The sequence below is a fragment of the Dendropsophus ebraccatus genome, chromosome 12 (assembly GCF_027789765.1).
Source record: "Dendropsophus ebraccatus isolate aDenEbr1 chromosome 12, aDenEbr1.pat, whole genome shotgun sequence".
In the NCBI taxonomy this organism is placed as follows: domain Eukaryota; kingdom Metazoa; phylum Chordata; class Amphibia; order Anura; family Hylidae; genus Dendropsophus; species Dendropsophus ebraccatus.
The window spans coordinates 73,512,480-73,530,595 of NC_091465.1; the positions used below are offsets into that span (position 1 = coordinate 73,512,480).

Consider the following 18,116-nt stretch of genomic DNA (forward strand, 5'->3'; position numbering starts at 1 on the left):
CTGGTAGGCAGTCCTCCTCTCTCCCATGTGGACAATTCCCCCTATACAGTAAAAAACAAAAAAAGTCATATACTCACCTCAGCAGCTGAGCTCCTCTGTCCTCCAACGTCTCTTCTCCCTGCTCTGTGTGCATGAGTGACGTCACTTATATGCAGGAGCTACGGGGGAGAGAGCGGCCTTTTGTGGCTGGAGGCAGAATGATGCCTTCAGCCACAAGAGGTTTAGCAGAGCAGGAAGCCGATGTCTCCTGCTCTGCTAGTGTAACTGAGGTGCGGGGGGCGGTGGGACACATGGAGGCTGTCTCAGGACGGCGGGACATGACCCCCAAAACGGGAATGTCCTGCCGGATCTGGGACAGTTGGGAGGTATGGGTGGAACAATTCTCTGTGCTCACGGAGGCAGCAAGCTGTCATCCTCACCAGTGACTTAAGAGACTGTGAAGGCAGAGTAAGCACGGCCTGTACTGACCGCTGCTCTCTCACAGTATGTAAGTGAAAGTAGCATCCAGCAGGGGGCGCTACTTAGACTACGATTTAAGCACCCAACAACCTGCCACCGCAGCCCCCCCCCCCCCCCCCCCCCACACACAAAACCCCCATTTTTGCCATGAAGTATGCGGAGGAGGGGAAGAGGGATTAAAAAAAAAACAAAGAATGAAATGTTGTGGGGCGTCAGGGTCGGCCCCCGCAGGCGGACGCCCTAGGCACCGGACCACTGGTGCCTAGTGGCAAATACGGCCCTGCCCCCCCAATAAACCGGTTCTATTTTGTTTTGTTTCCTGGATAATGTATAATATATATGTGGGTGCCAGTAAGTAATTATCTGTCTTTTCTGTGTATTATTTACTACCAGATGGAAATCAAGAATAAAGGGGATGCTTTATTCGTGTATGTTAATGGAAAAATCCTTTTCATCTTTGTCCATCGCCTGCCTTTTAAAGACATTGATGTTCTTGAAGTTACAGGAAATTGCAAATGCACCTGCGTCCAATTCTAACTCCATGCAAGATCCAGGAATCATTCCATAAGGATCCTTTACCAGATCTATCATTGTCTCCATATCTTAATACAATCCTAAGTTAATGGTAATGGTAAACCTCTATGTCGTTCTATTTTATGCGGCATAATCTCCTATAAGCTATGACATGGATTGTATTTCACCACACAATAAATGCATTGAATCACATATACCGTCTCTGGTGCTTTTGACTACTGAGAAATACTAACATGTAATGTGATCTCAGTCTTACCCAGTTAGTAAATTTAGGAGCTCAGTACTGGTGCCATATAATGTATACCAATGAATGAATCATATGTATAGTGAGATCATTCTGTTATTAAGTTTACCACTGTTGCCTATCTACAGTGAAACCTTGGATTATGTGACCGTTCTGCAAGACAAGCTACATTTAAAAAAAATTGTAACTTAGTTAACGGGCAAAATTTGATAATATTAGCATCCCTGGGGCCTGGTGTGGTGGAGGAGCCCACTGAGACTCTGTGCTGTGCATAATTTTTCTATGTGCAGGAGTTATCCAGGGCCTGTGTTTGCTTATCCTATTGCAGTTTTCTCTGCAGCATCCTCAGATCCTGGCAGTCAGAGTCACATCTACCAGAGAGGAGGGTCTGACAGGCCAATGAGAGCGGGCCGCACACACATGCTCAGTAAGCCTGAGCTTCCTTCTGCACCTCTATAGAAGGAAGATGCTAGGAGATTTTCTTTCCCATGCCCTGCCCACCCCACAACACAAGCCCCACCCACCCCATGACAAAAGCTCCACCCATTTCACTGCCCTCCTGTTACTGGTGTAGAGAACTCTATGGGGGAGATTTAAGGGTGTAGGGTGTAAAATTTAGACTGGTGCAAACTGGCTACAGCAACCAATCACAGCTCCTCTTTCCTTTCACCAGAGCTGGAAGCTGAGCTGTGATTGGTTGCTGTGGCCAGTTTGCACCAGTCTAAATTTTACACCCTTTGATAAATCTCCAACATTTGTGTGAGTACACTCAGTTACAGATGGGGGGAAGGGGGATACACAAGTTGCTGAGAAACCAGGCACAGGCTTCTGGTTGTAGAGAGGAGGGCAAAAGAGCTGACAGCAGATTGTCAATTAAAGTGCCTTCTTTTTAAGCTTAGCCACTACCTGAGTAGAATCCCAGCCACAGAGCTTTTACTTTGACTGCTAAGGTACCCCCTTAAAGTGCTTGGCAGTTTAGAAACAGTTGCTGTGACCCGGGGTCTTAGGTGATATACAGCAAGTCGGCTATGTTTTCTTCTCTGGGGCACGGTGGCCAACAGTGGCGTTACCCACCTCCGGACCCCCTGGCATTGGGTTTTGTAATGGTAGCACAATGTGTGGGTGCAGATGTGGTGGAAATAATGACCACTTGAGTCTTGTTAGGTGCAAGTACAGGTGAAGGTTGTGCTTGAGGTAGTGACTAATATTAGAAGATAGGAATAGAAGAAGTGTAGCTTGAATTTGGATTGGTTCAGGGGCTGTCTTTCAGACCTTGGCTAAGTACTGCAGTACTCTACTGGGCTACTGTGAAGCGTGACTTAAAGGAGAAGTCTGGCAAATTTTTTATCAAAGTATTGTATTGCCCCCCAAAAGTTATACAAATCCCCAATATCCACCTATTACAGGAAATGCCACTACCTGACACCCAGAGCTGTGTGGGCTGTGGCTGCTGGAGAGGATGATGGTAGGGGGACACTGAGGGACACAGGGCAGACTGAGCATCCCTCTGCCATCATCCTCTCCAACAGCCACAGCCCGCACAGCTCTGGGAGTCGGGTCGTGACATCACTAGAGATAAGCGAACTTTTCAAAAGTTCGTTCCGACCGGACTTCCGAATTTTTTTGAAAAGTTCGGTTCGACCGAATTTCGGATTTCTTCGGATTTCATACTTTAAAGCAGTGATTTTCAACCTTTTTTGAGCCGCAACACACTTTTTATACTTAAAAAATCCCTGGGCACACCACCAACCAAAATGGCACAAAATGACACTAAAACTGTACATATTATACATATAGTTAATAAAATAGATTCTAAATGTATTTATACTAACTCAGTGTGAAACCTGGGCCTGTTTTCTTCTCCCCCCTGTGCTTCTCTCCACCATACTTCTCCCCCCTGCTTCTCTCCACCATACTTCTATCCCCCTGCTTGTCTCCTGTGCTTCTCTCCCCTGTGCTTCTCTCCCCTGTGCTTCTCTCCCCTGTGCTTCTCTCCACCATACTTCTCCCCCCTACTTCTCTCCTGTGCTTCTCTCCTGTGCTTCTCTCCACCATACTTCTCCCCCTGCTTCTCTCCTGTGCTTCTCTCCCCTGTTTCACCCCTATCCCCAGGTTTCTCTCCCCCATTGTTTTCTCCTGTTTCACAGGGGCACCATAGTTTGGGGAACTTTCCCCGCGGCACACCCGACCATGTGTCGCGGCACACTAGTGTGCCACGGCACACTGGTTGAAAATCACTGCTTTAAAGCATCTATATGATCCGGGGATAGTGTATTTGGTTGAATTTAGGGCTCTACATGTCAGTAACAACATTATCTTTTCAATATCTCAAAGTCGGGTTTTTTTTAGACTTCAATATTCACCATTACAGGGTCTATGCAGGAAATTCACCATTACAGGGTCTATGCAGGAAATTCACCATTACAGGGTCTATGCAGGAAATTCACCATTACAGGGTCTATGCAGGAAAAAGGTCAAAAATGCAGTGAAGGAGCCGCAGTAGTCATTGGAGGCAAGTGGAGGTCCAGCAATAGTCATTTGAGGAGAGTACAGGAGCAGCAGTAGTCAATTCTACAGTACAGTCAATTCTACAGTAGTTTATTCTACACACAAGGCATATATTTGTGTCTCAGGAAAACACCTATGTCATATACACTCTTCCAAGGGTCCAACTATAGTACTTGTATATCTGTATAGCACTTTTTTTTTAGAGTTTTATTCTACAAACATGCACAAGGTATATATTTGTGCCTCAGGAAAACACCTATGTCATATACACTGTTGCAAGGTGACACTATAGTTCTTGTATATCTGTATAGCACGTTTTTGTTCTGTGCACCCTTTGCTCTCCTATGCCTAATCTATCTACCTATCTATCTTTCGCCCTCTCTATTTTTCTCTCTCAATCACTATATGTTTCTCCTTTCCGCTTTCCTAACAAAGCTTTCCGCTTTCCTAGTTTTTGTCTTTGCTTTTGTAGAATATCTTCTCAGTACAGGAGCGTGCAGCAGCAGCGTTTTGTCACTGACGAGCTCTGTGCACTGCTAACAGTCTCCTTCCTCTCTCTGTGCAGACTGCATTGTTCGGTTAGGTGACTGCTCCTCTTAAAGCAATACCGACGTCACACAGGGGGTGGGCTAGTGCAACATCCCTGCTGATTGGATGTGTTCCGGGCATCATGGGAAAGCGCTTTTCCCGCCCAGAACACTTCCTGCTTTCTAAAATGGTGGCTGCCATGGTGGACTTCCAAAATCCTAATCCGACAGGACTCGGACTTTTGGGAAAATCAGAACCGGATCCCATACCAGCCGAACCGGTTCGCTCATCTCTAGACATCACCATGTTATCCAGGAAGTTACATCACCATTTTATCCAGGAAGTCACATCACCATGCTATCCAGGAAGTGAAGCCTTGATGCAGTACTAAGTGCAGGGAAAAAAGAACTTTATGAGCATTTTCCGTAATAAGTGTATAATGGTAATTTGTATAACTTTTGGGGGGGCAATACAATACTTTAATAAAAGTTTTCGACTGACTTCTCCTTTAATGTTTATGAAGAAATCCTCATATTTACATTGAGAAGAACTGAACTTGTGTAGAAGACCGCCTTTTGCCAAATGAGCCCACCGTGCCTATTCAGATAAAGAATCAAATGAGAGTACTTGTATGGATTTGGAATATAAACTTATAAATAGGAGCTACCGACCACATACTATAAAACGAGCTAAAACAATAGCGCATAACAACGATAAAAGATATCACCTACAAGATAGCAAATCCTGCGACCAGCCCTTTAGTCAAAACAATATATCTACTAGACCCTTTCCTGCTGATTGCACATTAACTACTTATAGACATCAGAAAAATGATTTACAAATACCTTTCCGATGCTGCTACAGGACCCAGCATGTGAACAGATCCTCAGACTGGGAGTGATGCTTGTAGAGTGCAGGAGGAAAACCCTAGGCAACATATTATCTCCAACAGTTCTCAAAGATCTGTCTGTTAAATCTACTAATAATTGGTTGTCCATGCATGGATCATACTGTTGTGCTCAGAGTAGATGTGGACTGTGCAAATATATTTTAAAGGGTATCTGTCAGCTCCTGGGCCCTAAGGTCCTGGCAGTCCCCTAGTAAACATGGTATCTTTTGGTAAACCAAAGATGACTTGCTGGCAGGTCTCTAGAAAGGTGAGTTACCCCTTGACCACAGCTCCACCATATTTGGGGTCAAAGATTCAACAAGTGTTTCTTTCAGACATAAACTGCCTACAGAGGACTGATCTGCAATCAGAGACACTGGCGGAAAACTGAGTGAGCAAGAGGGCGGGCAGCATTGATTATTCATGAAGAAGAGGTAGGAGGAAGGAGTGTTGAGGCATGCCAGAGTGTGGCACAAACAACTCCTCTGACACTTCATTATAGTAGGATTGTGCATAATCTACTGCACGGACAAATTGCCAAAAGGCATCATGCTCATTAGGGGACTGACAGCTACAGAGCACTGTCAGCACCTTAGGTAGAGCCTGGGTGCTGAAAGATTCCCTTTAAAAACTGTTACATTTTCTTCATTGTGACCAATAAGATATATAACATTAAAATTTTTTTTGTAAATATGGCACAATGTAAACGTCAATACAGTACTGTACGGAAACTCATAACTCGTTTACAGGAGCACATTAGAGGTATGACATCAGGGGAGACTCTATGCGGGTCCATGTCAGGACTTACAAAGCACTTTGTGGACTTTTATGAGGGAGATACTAGCAATCTATAAGTGATCCCCATTGAGAAGGTATGTAAACCAAAAAGAGGCGGAGACTGGACTAAGTTGCTTCGTAATAGAGAAAATTATTGGATATTGCGGCTAGACATCCAAAAGGACTAAATGACAAAACAGACTTCTTATATTTTTTCTAATAACATATTTGGATCTATCTATCTATCTATCTATCTATCTATCTATCTATCTATCTATCTATCTATCTATCTATCTATCTATCTTTCTTGCTTTATTAAGTATCCTGACACAGAAATGTAAATAATTGTGAAGTAGATACTGATATCATGTGATGGTTAACTCCTCCCACCTTTAGGGAGGTCTTGCATGATGACGCTTTATTTTGTGCATATAAATGTTTGTCTATTATACTATACCAATGCCATGACTAAGGGGAGAACCCTGAAACGCGTAGGCGCATGTTTTTAATCATGTTTGTTGTTCTAATGCACAAACAAAGAGAATCACACTTTTCTATTGAAGCTGTGGAACCCAGTGTTCTTCTTGCTGTGACTTACCGGGACATGGCCCGAGTTTCCATCCATATGCTCCATTACAGGAACTCTAGACAAGCCGCTGGGATAGAAATATAGGGGAGAGCTGACTACCGCATCATAAGAACTGCATGGGGCTGCACCTGAGTGTTGGTGATATTGATGGATCATATAAAAAATTTTTTGGAGCCAACTCCCTAATACTGTGTTTAAAGGTAAATACATGGATGCAGGGGCGGTCTTGGCATTTCTGGGGACCCAAGCGAAGTTATGTCTGCCTCCCCCCCTTCGACATGCGCTCCACAACAATAGACCGCTGTGTGCTGCCCCCAGTAGTATATACCCCTTGTGCGCTACCGCCAGTAGTATATACCCCTTGTTTGCTGCCCCCAATAGTATATACCCCTTGTGTCCTGCCCCCAGTATTATATACCCCTTGTGTGCTTCCCCCAGTAGTATATAGACCCCTGTGTGTTCCCCCAGTTATATATAGCCCCCCATGTGCTCCCCCAGAAGTATATAGACCTCCTGTGTGCTCCCCCACTTGGATATAGACCCCTGTGTGTTCCTCCAGTAGTATATAAACCTCCTGTGTGGTTCCCCCAGTAGTATATAGACCCCCTGTGTGCCCCACCAGTATTATATAGACTCCTGTGTGCTCTCCCAGTAGTATATAGACTCTTGTGTGCTCCTCCAGCAGTATATATACCCCTTGTGTGCTGGCCACAGTAGTATACAGACCCCTGTGTGCTGCCCACAGTAGTATACAGACCCCTGTGTGCTCCCCCAGTTATATATAGACCCCCTGTGTGCCCCACCAGTAGTATATAGACCCTTGTGTGCTCCCCCAGTCGTATATAGACCCCCTATGTGCTCCCCCGGTAGTATATAGAACCCCTGTGTGCTCCCCCAGTAGTATATAGCCCCCCCTGTGTGCTCCCCCACTTGAATATAGACTTTCTGTGTGCTCCCACAGTTGTATATAGACCCCATTCTGCAGCCCCAAGTAGTATATAGACCCCATGTGCTGCCCCCAGTAGTATATAGACCCCTCTGTGAAGCCCCAGTAGTCTATACCCCCCCTGTGTGCTCCCCCAGTTATATATAGCCCCCCTGTGTGCTCCCCCTGTTATATAGCCTCCCTGTGTGCTACCCCCATTTATATAGACCCCCCCTGTGTGCTACCCCCATTTAAATATTCCCCCGCTGTGCTCTCCCCCAGTTAAACAGACCCCTGTGTGCTCCCCCTTCCATATAGTATATAACACAATAAAACAAACACTTATACTCACCTGGGTCCGGGCGTCTCCTCTTCTCTTTACTCTTGTGGCCGCAGGAAGGGTTTTTCCTGCGAACACAAAAGGCTGCACTCCCCTTGTTCTGGCGCTGATGCTCCAGTGATGTCACTGGAGCACCGACACCACAAGGACAAAGTGGCCACTTGTGACCGCAGGGAAAACACTTTCTGTGGGCAAAAGAGTGATTGACAGGAAGGGAGTCAATGGCTCCCGCCCTGTAAGTGCTGCTTCTGCATGTAACTATGAGCGCTCATTACCAGTGCTCATAGTTACAGTTCAGATCGCAGCACAGAGCAGACTTTACATAGCAACATAGCAAACTTTGGACAACTGGGCCTACATAACATAAGGGCAGAACTGCCCAAAAGGTGCATAGAAGGGAGGCCCTATAACTGTCCGAAATCAGCAAGTCAGAGTCAACATAAAAGATTGACCTCTGGCCCCTCAGACACAGTTCAGAGCCTGTAGATTTAGAAGTGGCAGCCAATATAGTGGACGATATTCCTCTCTGGTTCCAGAGACACGACTGCCACTATAGAAGTAGGTAAGATGGTGTCTGCCGACTTGGGGACTACCACTAAAGGGGTAAGTGAATTGGTGTCTGCCGACTTGGGGACTACTTGGAAGTAGGAGGGAATGGCGAGATTATTCGATTGCTGTAGGGAGGGCTTCGGCTTCTGGCAATGGTCGAAGACACAAAGTTGTATACTTTATCATATTCCTGAAGACGTCTTGTCTCTGTTCAGTGTTCAGGACACTGTTCTCCCAGGTTTGGCTGTCACACACATCATTGCACATCCCACTCCTGCTCTTTCTTTTCCTTGAACCAGTGGCTATAGCTCAGAGGTGGACTGGAGGGAGTAGGTACTGCAACAGGAAGGGGCGTCCACTCTCTTGAACAGTGTTCAGGGCCTGGTTTGGGTCAGTAACTGGGTGAGTTAATGACCTTCTGCCACTGAAGGTACTTGGCGGGAACTCCAAAAAACTTGACAGCCTCACTCCAGGTAGCCATCTCTCTTAGGAGCACCTACACCACATTCCTCACTGTTCGCCATACTTTCCTCTAGTTTACTATTATTTTCATGTAGGGGCAGAGACACAGCTCCCTAGGGGCAGAAACATAAGGACAGAGAGGCAGCTCTCTATTAATGTTCATCACACTTTTCTGTCGCAGGTTTTCATTTCAGCACAATGTTGCTGCAAAAGCACAAGCCGAAATGCTCCAAAGAGCCGTTTCTCCCATTGAAATAAATGAGACATTAAAAGCACATTTTTGCCACATAAAAATGTGTGTTCGTGTCAAAAGATTGCTTATAATCCCCCTATTGTACTTAACAGGATTATCCAGGCTTAGAAAAATATGGCTGCTTTTTTCAAAAACAGCACGACTCTTGTCTTCAATTTGGGTCAGTTCCATTGAAGTGAATGAAGCTCAATTGTAAAACCACAGCCCAATTGAAGACAAGAGTCGTGCTGTTTTTGAAAGAAAGCAGCCAAGTTTTTCTAAGCCTGGACAACCTCTTTAAAATCATTTGGCTTTTTAGTGCGGGTTGTTTAAGATTTGTCAACCTGCCAAACTGAACTTTTGAAAGTTCCCTCATCTCTAGCTTTTATCTGACAAATACATTTAAATCATTAACATTAGTGATGAGTGAGCATGCTCGTCCGAACTTGGTACTCGATCAAGTATTAGGGTACTCGATGGTACTCGTTACTCGGACGAGCATCTCGCGATACTCGAGAAAATCTCATCATCCGTTTCCTGTAAGTTTGGGCGCTATTTCTCAGCCAATAAACATGCAGGAGACTCTTTGCTACATCCTGCGATCACGTGGGACCCATACATGTCGATAGCAGCGATTGGTTGGCCAGATCAGATGACCCTGCCATATAAAACGCGCAGTTGGCAGTGCTCGCTTCAGACGCATGCTGTGAGAGATCAGGGACAGAGCTGCTGCTGGTCAGGCAGAGTGTCAGTGTAGGATTTAGCGTTCCAGTAGGCAGGGTATATACTAGCAGAGACTAGAGACTGCTGGCTGGGACTTGCAGTGCTGCTACCGCGATTTAACCAGCACACTGTGGTGATCGGCTGCTGGCAGAAAGGGGACATTAGGTGTTTTATACAGACCCCTAAGAAGTGCTCAGTACTCTTTCGATTTTTTGGCTGGTGGTGCTGCTGCACTACATTGTATCGCTGGGAGTTGTAGTACACCTGCATAGAATTTCACTGTTCATTGGAAAGGGTTGTCAGAGAGTGTGTATACGTCCAGTCACTACTGGATTGAATCCCACAGACCCCCCAAACTAGTGGGGACCCCAATAATTTTTCCTGATTTCTGTATTTAATACGCAAAGCCTATCTAAGTTCACAACTGCTTGCACAGAGTAAAGGTGGTGTCACAATCACAGAGTGTGTATAGGTGCAGTCACTACTGGATTGTATCCCACAGACCCCCCTTCAATTCTCAGCCAACAGCCAAATCTTCTTCTGCCATGCAGGGTCTGGCCTAATTATTGGGAGGCTCAATTGCTTCCTCACTCACTTCTAATGGTTCCCTGAGTCCTCACTGCCATGCTCTGACGTCACACTACGTCTGCGGATAAGCGGGACTGGTTGCCGGGGCCCGCCAATCGCGCCCCCTGTTTTATTTATTAATTTTTTGGTCTAGCCGTGGCCGGGGCTTCACCACCCCCTGTCGAGAGGCATCAGGTGTACCCTTGATGGTGACTGACAGCTGGCCTAGCCAGTTAGCTGTCAGCACCTAGGTTCGTGTCCACTTAAAATCCCAGCCCCTGGCCTCACTCCAATTTTTTGGGAGGTTCACTAGCTTCCTCACTCACTTTTAATGGTTCTCTGTGTGCTCAATGCCATGCTGTGTCTGGCCTAATTTTTGGGAGGCTCACTAGCTTCCTCACTCAATTTTAATGGTTCTCTGTGTGCTCACTGCCATGCTATGTCTGGCCTAATTTTTGGGAGGCTCACTAGCTTCCTCACTCACTTTTAATGGTTCTCTGTGTGCTTAATGCCATGCTGTGTCTTGCCTAATTTTTGGGAGGCTCACTAGCTTCCTCACTCAATTTTAAAGGGGTTATCCAGCGCTACAAAAACATGGCCACTTTCCCCCTACTGTTGTCTCCAGATTGGGTGAGGTTTTGAAACTCAGCTCTATTGAAGTAAATGGAGCTTAATTGCAAACTGCACCTGAACTGGAGACACCAGTAGGGGAAAAAGTGGCCATGTTTTTGTAGCGCTGGATAACCCCTTCAATGGTTCTCTGTGTGCTCACTGTCATGCTATGTCTGGCCTAATTTTTGGGAGGCTCACTAGCTTCCTCACTCACTTTTTAATGGTTCTCTGTGTGCTCAATGCCATGCCATGTCTGGCCTAATTTTTGGGAGGTTCACTAGCTTCCTCACTCAATTTTAATGGTTCTCTGTGTGCTCAATGCCATGCTGTGTCTGGTCTATTTTTTAGGAGGCTCACTTGCTTCCTCACTTCCTTCAATGGTTCTCTTCACTGCCATGCTCTGACGTCACACTACGTCTGCGGAGGAGTGGGACTGGTTGCCGGGGGCCCGCCGATAGCGCCCCCGCCAACCAGCCAGCTGTTTTTCTTTTTTGTCTAGCCGTGGCCGGGGCCTCACCACCCCCGGTCGGGAGGCATCAGGTGTACCCTTGATGGTGACTGACAGCTGGCCTAGCCAGTTAGCTGTCAGCACCCGGATTCTTGTGTAATTAGCAGTGAGCTTGGTTGCGTGTGACAAGGGGCAGAACCTGGTGGCGGCTATGCAATTCACCAGCCTTACACATGTACCATGCCTTGCCTACGTCTTCAACCTAATGTTGCTGCGGTTCCTAAAAACTTACCCCAATGTGGCTGACTTGCTCAACAAGGTGCACCGCATCTGTGCGCATTTCCGCAAGTCAAGCAGTTAAACTAACCCCAACTGCTACAGTCAAAGTCAAACTCAAAACAATGGTGGGGGGAGAAGTGGGGAGTCACATGATGCAGGGAATGTTACCACAACTGCTACAGTCAAGTTCTTAGTCAAATTCAATTTACCTTCCTTGTCTTGTCCATTTTGAACCATATTATCTGTGGATGTCATCTTATCTTAGGGGTGTCCTCTGCCATTCTTTCACCAGTACCTTCGACCTTTTTTCAATGTTGTAGCCGTTTTTAAGGCAGGATTGACCACAGCAATAATGGACATCCATATTGACTACTGCTGTGCCTGCCCTTGCCTCCATGTTGGCTACTGCTGGGCCTTAACTGGCATCCATGTTGACTACTGCTGACTACTGGTGTGCTTGCCCTTGCCCCCATGTTGGCTACTGTTGGGCCTTAACTGGCATCCATGTTGAATACTGGTGTGCCTACCCTTGCCTCCTTGTTGCTGGGCCTTAACTGGCATCCATGTTGACTACTGGTGTGCCTGCCCTTGCCTACATGTTGGCTACTGCTGGGCCTTCACTAACATGCATGTTGACTACTGCTGTGCCTGCCCTTACCTTCCTTGTCTTGTCCATTTCAAACCATATTATCTGTGGATGTCATCTTATCTTACGGGTGTCCTATGCCATTCTTTCACAAGTAACTTCAACCTTTTTTAAATGTTGTAGCCGGTTTTAAGGCAGGATTGACCATAGCATTAATAGACATCCATGTTGACTACTGCTGTGCCTGCCCTTGCCTCCATGTTGGCTACTGCTGGGCCTTCACTGTCATCCATGTTGACTACTGCTGGGCCTTTACTGGCATCCATGTTTACTACTGGTGTGAGTGCCCTTGCCTCCATGTTGGCTACTGCTGGGCCTTAATTGGCATCCATGTTGACTACTGCTGGGCCTTTACTGGCATCCATGTTGACTACTGGTGTGCCTGCCCTTGCCTCCATGTTGGCTACTGCTGGGCCTTCACTGTCATCCATGTTGACTACTGCTGGGCCTTTACTGGCATCCACGTTTACTACTGGTGTGAGTGCCCTTGCCTCCATGTTGGCTACTGCTGGGCCTTAATTGCCATCCATGTTGACTACTGCTGGGCCTTTACTGGCATCCATGTTGACTACTGGTGTGCCTGCCCTTGCCTCCATGTTGGCTACTGCTGGGCCTTAACTGGCATCCGTGTTGACTACTGGTGTGCCTGCCCTTGCCTCCATGTTGGCTACTGCTGGGCCTTAACTGGCATCCATGTTGGCTACTGGTGTGCCTGCCCTTGCCTCCTTGTTGCTGGGCCTTAACTGGCATCCATGTTGACTACTGGTGTGCCTGCCCTTGCCTACATATTGGCTACTGCTGGGCCTTCACTGGCATGCATGTTGACTACTGCTGTGCCTGCCCTTACCTTCCTTGTCTTGTCCATTTCAAACCATATTATCTGTGGATGTCATCTTATCTTACGGGTGTCCTATGCCATTTTTTCACCAGTAACTTTTACCTTTTTTAAATGTTGTAGCCTTTTTTAAGGCAGGATTGACCACAGCATTAATGGACATCCATGTTGACTACTGCTGTGCCTGCCCTTGCCTCCATGTTGGCTACTGCTGGGCCTTCACTGTCATCCATGTTGACTACTGCTGGGCCTTTACTGGCATCCATGTTTACTACTGGTGTGTGCGCCCTTGCCTGGCCCACGTCTTCAACCTAGTGTTGTTGCAGTTCCTTAAAACTTACCCCAATGTGGCTTACTTGCTCATTAAGGTGCACCTCATCTGTGCGCATTTCTGCAAGTCAAGCAGTTAAACTAACCCCAACTGGTACAGTAAAATTCAAAGTCAAATTCAAACTCAAAACAACGGTGGGGGGAGAAGTGGGGAGTCACATGATGCAGGGTCATAGTCAAATTGAATTTACCTTCCTTGTCTTGTCCATTTCGAACCATATTATCTGTGGATGTCATCTTATCTTAGGGGTGTCTTCTGCCATCATTTCACCAGTACCTTCTACCTTTTTTCGATGTTGTAGTCGTATTGAAGGCAGGATTGACCAGGCCTTTCACCAGTACCATCTACTTTCCTTGGATGTTGTAGCCTTTTCGAAGGGAGGATTGACCAGGTCTTTTTAATAGACACTTGCCCTCTCTTAGAAACTCTTTAAAGGATTGAAAGTGTATTCATTTGTTCAAATCAAATTCCGGGGCCTCTTAAGAAGACTGTATTGTTATTCTTCAGCCCTACCTCCAAAGATATGCCTCTCACACACAACTGCATGTGGGTGTGAGGCTAAATCTAGCCATAAATGTATTGTCCTTCTTGGTCTGGGTCTGTGGCTAAGTTTTTGGGTGGTCCATATGCTACCGGTGTTTGAATGGTTCCATGTGTTGTCACCGCCATGCTGTGTCAGGCTAAATTTTGGGTTGGTTCAAATGCTAACTCACTTTTAATGCTTCTCTTTGTCCTCACTGCCATGCTCTGACGTCACACTACGTCTGCGGAGGAGCGAGACTGGTTGCCGGGGGCCCGCCGATCGCGTCCCCGCCAACCAGCCAGCTGTTTTATTTTATTTTTTTGTCTAGCCGGGGCCTCACCATCCCCCTGGTTGAGAGGCATCAGGTGTACCCTTGATGGTGACTGACAGCTGACCTAGCCAGTTAACTGTCAGCACCTAGGTTTGTGTCCGCTAAAAATCCCTGTCCCTGGACTCACTCCAATTTTTGGGTGGGCTCACTTGCTTCCACACTCACTTTTAATGGTTCTCTGTGTGCTCAATGCCATGCAGTGTCTGGCCTAATTTTTGGGAGGCTCACTTGCTTCCTCACTCACTTTTAATGGTTCTCTGTGTGCTCAATGCCATGCTGTGTCTGGTATAAGTTTTGGAAGGCTCACTGGCTACCGCTTCTACCTTGTTCACTCTGTTCTCACCAGCTGTGTCTGGCTGGTTCATGATATGTAACCTCTGTTTTAATGGTTCCCTGTGTTCTCACTGCCATGCTGTGTCAGGCTGAGTTTTTGGGTGGTCCATATGCCTACCTCTGTTTTAACCAGGCTGTTGCACAGAATTAGGCCTAATGGTGCCATTAGGAAGCCTCAGAGGCATGCATACATGCTGCCCCTGCTGTTTCCTGTCCATTTCCGTTGTGTTTCCATCAATTTCTGAGGTTGACAGGTTTTCACACGACCTTCCCTCTACCGAACTTGGGTCCCCTCAAAAAATGCTCGAGTCTCCCATTGACTTCAAACGAGCACTAGAGTATCGGGAGATATTTGTCTCGAGTAACGAGGACCCGAGCATTTTAGTACTCGCTCATCACTAATTAACATTGTTCAACAATTTTTGATGCGTGATACAGCTCTAAATTTGTCATATACAATAGTTACCAAATAATATATAAGGAATAAGCATATAACAAATAAATATTATTACCATATATATTAACAATATACTGTTACTGACCAAATCCAGTATACCGAGACCAATATTGCCAATAATGCAAGTATTTAAGGGGCATGTATTACCACCACACCATAACCATGACTATTTCTACACTGTTGCTGACCAAATCCAGTATACTAAGATCTATAATATCCCATATTGTACCATTTACAAGAGACACATATTGCCACACATAGTGACCACATAATGACTAATACCGCTACACTCTTAGGCTTGTTCACACATCCCGTAATCTAAGGATGCAAATTTTCATATTTGGGTTACTGCACATTGTTGTATATTAGTCTATTCAAACGACCAGTAGATTACAAGGACGCATACCATTGCTGAAAAAAAGTAAGCATTTGCCCCAAATGGTGCTCATATAAAGAAAAGATACCAGCTCTACATAGGCCCTGTAGTGATTACAGTGCAGCTACATCCAGTGACTCACAAGCTGTCTGAGTAAATCACAGGTGACTTCTTCTTTTCCTTCTCCTCTCCATCTGGCTCAGCCCATCCTGAAGACTTCTTCTGGCCATGACTCATCTCTGCAAAGTCTGCCAGACAAACATTTTACAATTCTCATTCTACCATCATCCTTATCTCTATACAACCCCTCATGTGTATTGTCCCCTCTGTGTCCTAATAAGGTATTTAGCCCAACCTCCCATAGTATTATCCCATGTACGAAGTCCTGTGTGGTATTAAGCGCCCCTGTTAACCCCCATATACCATTAACCCTGTCTATGCAGCCCTATTTAGTATCAAGCCCCACTGTGCAGTCCCCATATATTATTATCCCCCTCTATGCAGCCACTGTGTGGTATTTAAACCCCTCTATCTGCATAGTATTAACTCTCTCTGTAGCCCCTAAACAGTGTTTACCCCCACTGTACAGGCCCCATATAGTATTAGGTCTCCTCTGATCAGCCCCTCATAACATTAATGCCCTTTATGTAGCCCCCACAGTATTAACACTCTCTGTGTAGCCCCCAATTGTATTAACTCCCTCTGCACAGCTCCCCCTATAGTATTAAACCCTCAGCATATAGTATTACATCCCACTTTGCAGTCCCTATATAGTATTAATCCCCTTTGTGCAACACTGTATACTGTTAACCCACTTTGTGTAGCTTCTCTATAGTATTAACCCACCTCTTTGCAGCACAATATACTATGGGAATTCATACACAAAGGGGGTTAATATTTTAATACTTTATGGACCTGCACAGACAAAGGGCATATACTGAAGTATCAACACCTTCTATCTGTACAGCCCCTAATAGTATTAACTAGAGATCAGCAAAAAGTTAATTCCTCCAAACTTTGCGGCAAAGTTTGAGTTTGTCCTAACTGAACTTTAAAGAACATCCTTAAGGCCATATTCACATATGGCAAACACGTGTCACAGAATGGTCGGTGTTTACCTGGCCACTCCACTCCAATTAGCCATAGCACACAATGTAAAGTATGGCACCCGTCTATTTTGTGCGGCCGCGGTTTACTGAATAGCGGCTGCACAAAATAGACGTTAGTTTTTCTGTGTGGCCACAGAGAACATCGGCCGCAGTGTATACACATTGTTGTTCTATAGGATCTAATGCAAAGCCATAGTGTCAATAAGCAGTGGCCAGTGTTGCAACCTGCAACAATGGTACAAGACAACAGAGGGTAGCCACCCCTCCTCCCCACATACAACTGAAAAAAGCAATCACTGGCAGCACCCCAATGCCTCTGTTCACACTGTAGGTTGCACATTGCAAGTGGCTTAAGTACAGACAAAACAATAAATAAAAAGTGCAACAGCAACCTAAAGGTGCAAGTGCTTACCGTACATACTCCTCCTGGCATACACACAATAAAAACCTGCTCTATAGATGGGAAGATTAGGATCTTAGCAAACCATTTGATCAAACAGAGTTTACCATGTCACCACGTTAAGGTGTCCTCAGAGACATGGTCCTACTCTAGCATTCCCACACTAGCAATGGCCTCTCCTGGGCTACCTCCTGTTAGCTTGAACTCCACCCATGTCCTGCGGGTGGTATAAATAGACATTTGGATCCTATCTGCCCATTTGTAGGCTTATTGTTAGCCCAGGAGAAGCCATTGCCAGTGTGACAATGCTAGAGCAGGACCATGTCCCTGAGGACACCTTAACATGGTGACATGGTAAACTCTGTTTGATTAAGTGGTTTGTTAAGATCCTAATTTTTCTATATCTATAGAGCAGGTTTTTATCACGTAAACTCCAGGGGAAGTATGTACAGTAAGCACTTGCACCTGTAGGTGGCTGTTGCACTTTTTGTTTTTTTGTCTGTACTTAAGCCATATGCAGCGTGCAACCTGCAGTGTGAACAGAGGCATTGGGTTGCTGTAAATTTTTGCTTTTTCTGTTGTAAGTGTTAGTAGTTTTGGATGCTATTAAAACTTGACGCTGGCAGGTGAAGCACAAATACTAGTCATACCAGCTGTAATGAATCTAGCCCACATGTTTACTCAAAGTCATCCATGTGGTGGGAAAAACTAACATTTCATTTAAATCAGATGATTAAGACAAGGTAATGAGTTCTCCTGAATTCCACCCGCAAAGAAGGGTTGACATGTGATTTCTATATATATATACTGTAGTATATACGTCTTCCTTCAAAGGAAACAAGTTGGAGAATCCATTTGCTCCAAATTTTTACATCAAGTTTGCATTCAGTGCTAGCTGTAAGTAATAATTTACATTTATATGTTTTTATATATAGCTGGTATTACTAACTATACTATATATAATTGAATCTGTTATCTGCAATTCACGTTCCAAGTTGGTTGCACTCGGCACTTTATGAACTTGGGAAAGCCTCTTTAAATCTTTGCATTAAAGATATGGCTATATAAAAAGGTACCATGGGGGAGATTTAACAATATCCATTAGATAGA

General features: G+C 45.4%; 1 protein-coding gene across 1 annotated transcript in view; it reads left to right on the top strand.

Moving 5' to 3' along the window:
• The window catches only part of LOC138769850 (galectin-4-like), a 34,853-nt gene extending 33,675 nt beyond the window's left edge, over positions 1 to 1,178 (top strand). The window contains exon 5 of the mRNA XM_069948552.1: positions 853 to 1,178. Within this exon, the coding sequence (XP_069804653.1) occupies positions 853 to 996 (144 nt within the window). The 3' untranslated portion in view covers positions 997 to 1,178. The remainder of the gene's footprint in view (positions 1 to 852) is intronic.
• The last annotated feature ends 16,938 nt before the right edge of the window (positions 1,179 to 18,116 follow it).